This window comes from Thunnus thynnus, chromosome 16, assembly GCF_963924715.1.
Source record: "Thunnus thynnus chromosome 16, fThuThy2.1, whole genome shotgun sequence".
Taxonomy (NCBI): Eukaryota; Metazoa; Chordata; class Actinopteri; order Scombriformes; family Scombridae; genus Thunnus; species Thunnus thynnus.
In genome coordinates this window covers 705,001-712,500 of record NC_089532.1, presented here as the reverse complement: position 1 = coordinate 712,500, position 7,500 = coordinate 705,001, and the positions used below count along the sequence as shown (strand labels likewise).

The following is a 7,500-nucleotide window of genomic DNA, read 5'->3' as shown; positions in this document are numbered from 1 at the left end:
TCAGTGTAGCAGCAGATTCAGACTCCTCCACTAACGATGTTTTCTAGACAGAAAGAGACATTTTAAATTATTTTAACTGTTAAACTTTAAACCAGACTCAGTTTTACTGCTGCTGATGATTTCAGTGTGACGTTTTATCTCCTTCCTTCCTGTGAACTTTGACCTCCGTGTGTCTCCAGACAAACTCTTATCTGAGCTTTAACACGTCATAAATGATGTTTTCAGTAAAACCAACTTTTTTTTTTAATTTTTAACAACAATCTGTATGAATTTAACAGTGAAGCTCTTTCTGGAAATAAATAAATGATTTTTATACATTTCAGTTGTTTTCTGTCTGTTATGACTCATTTAAATGAGTAAATATGAGTTTTACTGTTTGTATCACAGGTGGGATCAGATTCAGAATCATTTCACAATCCAATAATATCAATGAATAAACAGAACAGATACTAATAAACTCTTTACTCCCATTGAGTAGAGAATAGTAGAGGACCCAGAATAGAGCTCTGTGGGACACCTTTCCTGATCTTTACTGACCTTTCAGAGCTCTGGACTTGGAAATTTACAATTACAATTCCATGTAGCAGACGCTAAACATACATCTGAGGACTGATACGACACAAGCAGAGATCTAGTCAGGACAGAAAACCACAGCAGAGTTCTTCCATCCACCCGTCTTTAAAACCTGAATATAAACATTGGAAATTGGAAAGAAAAAAAATGACTTAAGAAGAGAGTGATGAAAGTCCAGCACAGATTTCAGCAACTCTGTTTGGTTTCTAAGTTAAAATGTGTTGAAATGAAACCCTGTTATATAGTGAACAGTAGCGGACCCAGACTGGAGCCCTGTGGGACACCTTTACTAACCTTCACTAACCTTTACAGACCTTCAGAGCTCTTCATTTGAAAAAATCACAGCAGAGTTCTTCCTGACAGATAAAGTTTGTTTCCATTCACCTATTTTTATGCTCATTTTCAATTTGTACATAAAAAAAAGGTGAAAAAACAGTGTTTCCTGTCTGAGGTGTAACAGACTGAGTGAGACTTAAACGTCACTGAAGAGCTGAAAACATCAGATCTGTGTGGAGCGATGATGAGGAGGAGACTGTAACCTTCCTCACATCAACACATGAAACTAACAGAAACGTCATATTTCCATCATGTTCTCCATTGTCTGAGCTTCGACTGTTTCAATAACATCATCTGGTTGTTTCTCTTCTTCTGCGACGGATGGAAACAATATTCAATACTTTTTTTTTACTTTTGATCATTTTCTGGAAATTCAGTTAAACATGAGAGCCTTAACCATCAAAAACACTCTGCAGGAATGACCCACCAGCTGAGTCAGCACACACACACACACACATACACACACACACACATAGATAACAACACAGAGCTGATATCAGCACACACGCTGAAAAAAAGCTGTTCAGTGAAGCAGAAATACACACACACACAGATCCAGGCAGTGTGGCGTAGATAAGAGGACGATAAGCAGGAAATGGGATTAGTGAAGCAGCAGGAGAGACAGTGAGACTGACACTGAACAGAACACACACACATGTGTGCAGAGCCTCCGGGCCTGAGCCTCTCACACACAAACACACTCTGGATATTAGCAGACTCACTAAAATGCCTCCATGTGAACAAACACACGTCTGATTTGAAGCAGAAAACCCCCGTTCACTCCTCCGTCACTGGTTCTCACTTTATTTATTAAAGGATCATTCTAATGATAGTGCTTTTACTCAACTACTGCACTTAAGTACAGTTTTGAGGTACTTGTACTTTAAGTGAGTATTTCCATGTGATGCTACTTTACATTTCCACTCCGCTACATTTATTTCACAGCTTTATTTTAAATGTAAAATATGATCAGTTCAAGGTCTCCTGACATCTTGCTATTATTGCCAGAATATGGTTAAAATACACTCAAATACACTCAATCAGTTTAAACTCTGCAAACAAAAGCAGGTTGTTCAGAGTTTCAGACGGTCGACTGGAAATCACTTCACACACATTCATACTTATAAAATTCCTTAATTTTTCCCTGATGAAATGATGTATTTATTTCTGGACTGGATTACTTCATCCTAAGTGTTATCTGCTGCTCTGCCCCCCCCCCGCCCCCCCCCCACAGATGTCTGAGCTCCTCAGCCGATCTCTGAGCCCAGACACCCTCTGGAGGAAAACTCATTTCAGCTGTTTGTGTCTGTGATCTCATTCTTTCACCATCGCTGAGGGTTTTGGGACGTAGACCGACGGGTGAACTGAGAGCTCTGGTTCTGGTTCTGGCTCAGCTCTTTCTTCACCACGGCAGTCCGGTACAACTCCTGCATCACTGCTGATGTTACACGGATCCACCCGTCAACCTCACGCTGCGTCTCACACCCTCACCGTGAACGAGACCTCGACGTACCTGAACTCCTTCACCCGGGGAAGCAACTCGATCCCGACCCAGAGGGAGCAGTTCACCTTTTTCCGGCAGAGCAGGAGGTGCTGACTCTTCATATTCAGCTGCAAACCGTCCCGGTACCTGCTGGAGGTCCCGGCGTGTTGAAGCCAACAGAACCACATCGTCTGCAAAACGCAGAGAAGCAATCCTGAGGTCCCCAAACCCCAAACCGGACACTCAGGAGGCTGAGTAGTAGTGAGCAAACCCTCCGGTCCCCTTTCTTTTTTGAAAACTGGAACCACCACCCCGGTCCGCCAGTCCGCAGGCTCTGTCCCCGGACCTCCGTGCGACACTGAAGAGGCACGTCAGCCGTGACAGGCCAGTAATGTCCAGAGCTTTCAGCATCTCAGGGTGAATCTCATCCATACCCGACTGAGGACGACCTCAGAGACGTCTGCCGGGGATGTGAACGAGGAGGTTTCTCCTGACTCGTCCAGCTCTGTCGGTCCGTGATGACGGTAACGGTAACGGTTGGCGGTAATGATACCGTCAGAATGTAAAAGTACTGCATCAGTAGTCGACTCACTTCTCTAGTAAACAGTTTATATACTCAACAGTATCACTTGTTAAAAGAAGCTTCACCTTGACAACATTAAAATGGTTCTTAAATGTCAATTAATCAGAGCACATTTTTAATAATATATAATATATAATCATATATATATATATAATAAATAATTAATACTTTTACTTTTGATCCTTCGAGTACTTTGCTGCTGATACTTGAAGATTCTGAACTTTTACTTGTAATGAAATATTTGTTATATTTCTACTTTTACTGAAGTAAAACGTTTGAATCGAAACATCTGAAACCTTCAGTGATGATGATGATGATGATGATGATGATGATGATGTGTTCAGTCAGCGCCGAGTATCGATCGGGCTGATTGATCAGCTCTCTGTGAAGCTCCGTGTGTCTCTCTGATGATCAATATTCTCAGACGGAGGATTAGACTCCAGACGATGATCAGCTGATCTCAGGCCTCACATCGAACACGTGACGATCTCCACACGCACACACGGCTCCTCTTCATCATCAGCTGCATGTCTCTTTATTATTTATCATCTCAGCATCTGTTGCCGTGGGTTACCGGGAGAAACCATTTCAACGTGAGACTCTCCTGGTCGAATCGTCAGGAAATATCTGGTTCTTTGATAAAGAGTCGAATCGTTGGAAGACTGTGGACATGAAGACAAAACATATTTACACGTCAGACCTGGTTCCAGCACCACAGGTTGGTGCAGCGAGACCCTGATCTGGGTCTTGATCACATGACGGACTCTCCATTAAAGATCCATAAATATCCTCAGAAACACAAAGCTTTAAAGCAGAGTGAAGCTCTTTGTTCGACTCTCTGAGGGAATCAGATAAAAACAGGCTTCATTAATACTTTATTATCTTTATTGTCTCCTCTGTCCATCTGCAGATCTTCATATCTGTCCTCCTCCTCCTCCTCCTCCTCCTCCTCCTCCTCCTCCTCTTCCTCCTCCTCCTCTTCCAGAACAAACTGAACAAACCTTCCTGAGAATCAGAAACAGCTTTATTGTCTTTTTATCTCCAGTTTTAAAACAGAAACTATAAGAAGATATAAACAAATGTGCTGAACAACAGATTTATGTTCAACAGTGAATTTATTCTCAATAAAATAAAACAACATTTAACATATTTACAGAAACACTGAATTCAAATAAGAACAATAATAAACTTTCTGTTTGGATCTGCAAAGACATTAAAGAATGAAAACAAGCAGCATAAAAGAAGAATAAAGATGAATAATATGAAATAGAAATTTGCAATAAAAATCTGTAAAATATGTATATTTTTTAAAATAAAGTAAAATATATGATGAAAATGGAAACTGAGTTTAAAATGAAGACTTTTAAACTATTAGAGCTGCGACTAACGATCGTCTGCGTCTGTTTATTGGCTCTTTGTGCTGAAACTTTAATGCAGGAAACAAACGTTGATGCAGGAGAAACATCACGTCTCTGCTCAGACGTCCACAACAAACCAAACAACAAACCATCTGATCCGTCATGACTCACATCTACGACTCACATCTACGACTTCACATCTATGACTCACATCTACGACTCACATCTACGACCTCACATCTACGACCTCACATCTATGACCTCACATCTATGACTCACATCTACAACTCACATCTACGACCTCACATCTATGACCTCACATCTATGACTCACATCTACGACTCACATCTACGACCTCACATCTACGACTCACATCTACGACCTCACATCTACGACCTCACATCTATGACCTCACATCTACGACTCACATCTACGACCTCACATCTACGACCTCACATCTACGACTCACATCTACGACTCACATCTACGACTCACATCTACGACCTCACATCTACGACTCACATCTACGACCTCACATCTACGACCTCACATCTATGACCTCACATCTACGACTCACATCTACGACCTCACATCTACGACCTCACATCTACGACCTCACATCTACGACCTCACATCTACGACTCACATCTACGACCTCACATCTACGACCTCACATCTACGACTTCACATCTACGACTTCACATCTACGACTCACATCTACGACTCACATCTACGACTCACATCTACGACCTCACATCTACGACTTCACATCTACGACTTCACATCTACGACTCACATCTACGACTCACATCTACGACTCACATCTACGACCTCACATCTACGACTTCACATCTATGACCTCACATCTACGACTTCACATCTATGACCTCACATCTACGACTTCACATCTACGACTTCACATCTACGACCTCACATCTACGACTCACATCTACGACTTCACATCTACGACTTCACATCTACGACCTCACATCTACGACTTCACATCTACGACCTCACATCTATGATCTCACATCTACGACTTCACATCTACGACTCACATCTACGACTCACATCTATGACCTCACATCTACGACCTCACATCTACGACTCACATCTACGACCTCACATCTACGACCTCACATCTACGACTCACATCTACGACTCACATCTATGACCTCACATCTACGACCTCACATCTACGACTCACATCTACGACTCACATCTACGACCTCACATCTACGACCTCACATCTACGACCTCACATCTACGACTCACATCTACGACTTCACTCCAGTGAATTATCACATATTTACACACAAAAAACACCTGAATGAATAAAAACTGAGGATGAGTTGATGGTTAAACAGCAGCAGACTCCATCCTCCATCCTCCCTCCTCCATCCTCCATCCTCCATCCTCCCTCCTCCATCCTCCATCCTCCATCCTCCCTCCTCCATCCTCCATCCTCCATCCTCCCTCCTCCATCCTCCATCCTCCCTCCTCCATCCTCCATCCTCCATCCTCCCTCCTCCATCCTCCATCCTCCATCCTCCCTCCTCCATCCTCCATCCTCCCTCCTCCATCCTCCATCCTCCATCCTCCCTCCTCCATCCTCCATCCTCCCTCCTCCATCCTCCCTCCTCCATCCTCCATCCTCCATCCTCCATCCTCCTTCCTCCATCCTCCATCCTCCATCCTCCCTCCTCCCTCCTCCCTCCTCCATCCTCCTTCCTCCATCCTCCATCCTCCCTCCTCCATCCTCCATCCTCCCTCCTCCCCTCCTCCATCCTCCATCCTCCATCCTCCCTCCTCCATCCTCCATCCTCCCTCCTCCATCCTCCATCCTCCATCCTCCCTCCTCCATCCTCCATCCTCCATCCTCCATCCTCCTTCCTCCATCCTCCATCCTCCATCCTCCATCCTCCCTCCTCCATCCTCCATCCTCCCTCCTCCATCCTCCCTCCTCCATCCTCCATCCTCCATCCTCCCTCCTCCATCCTCCCTCCTCCATCCTCCATCCTTCCTCCATCCTCCATCCTCCATCCTCCATCCTCCCTCCTCCATCCTCCCTCCTCCATCCTCCATCCTCCATCCTCCATCCTCCATCCTCCATCCTCCATCCTCCTTCCTCCATCCTCCATCCTCCCTCCTCCATCCTCCATCCTTCCTCCATCCTCCATCCTCCATCCTCCCTCCTCCATCCTCCATCCATCCTCCTCCTCCATCTTCCATCCTCCATCCTCCATCCTTCATCCTCCCTCCTCCATCCTCAGACACTCGTTCAGATAAAGAAAAACAAACCTTTAACAGGAAACAGAGTCAGCAGATTCCTCTCAAACAGGTTCATGTTTGTTAAGTTAATATTAGTTAATGTCAGAGAGAAAAGACGAATAAACGTGATCTCTGCCTGGATGATGATCACAGTAATGAAGCTACATCTCTATCTGTCTCTGCAGTGGGAGGTCAGGGGTCAGAGGTCAAGGGTCAGGGGTCAGGGGTCAGAGGTCAGAGGTGGGGGTGGATACAGGACATCCTGAGTCCTGTGTGTGTTCAGGTTTGGTTCAGGTTGAAAGATGCTGAACCGAGTCTGAACACAACAACAAACACTTTCATTCTGCTGCAGAGATTTTACTGCAACGTTCAGCAGCAACATGATAATTAATTACTTAATTAACATGTTAATTAAGTAATTAATTAACAGTTTCTCATCATGTTGAGAATAAACATCAATCAGCTGCTTCACATTTCTATCAAAACATATTTACAGTTGAAATGTAGTCGTATATGAGTTTATCCTTCTGTCAGCTGTTCTTATTATAAACTACAGAGCTACACACACACACACACACACACACTCACACACACACACACACACACACACATACTGAGGGTGTGTGTGTGACGTCAATAATGATATCAGTGGAAATAAACTTCAGCGGAATAACTTAATAACATCCATTATTAAGTTATTAATGCAGAGAGTTTATTATAGGGTAGAGTCACCGCTGAGGGTGTGTGTGTGTGTGTGTGTGAGTGTTATAGTGTGTGTGTGTGTATGTGTGTGTGTGTGTGTGAGTTATAGTGTGTGTGTGTGTGTGTGTGTGTTATAGTGTGTGTGTGTGTGTGTGTGTGTGTGTTATAGTGTGTGTGTGTGTGTGTGTGTGTGT

At 43.9% G+C, this 7,500-nt stretch overlaps 1 protein-coding gene across 5 annotated transcripts in view; it reads left to right on the top strand.

Annotated features, from left to right (window-relative positions):
• kiaa0586 (KIAA0586 ortholog) overlaps positions 1-322 on the top strand; it is a 58,450-nt gene extending 58,128 nt beyond the window's left edge. For all 5 annotated transcript variants that reach the window (XM_067613423.1, XM_067613422.1, XM_067613420.1 and 2 more), the window contains exon 29: positions 1-322. This exon is cut by the window's left edge. In XM_067613423.1, coding sequence (XP_067469524.1) covers positions 1-47 — 47 coding nt within the window. In that variant the 3' untranslated portion in view covers positions 48-322.
• Positions 323-7,500: the final 7,178 nt, after the last annotated feature.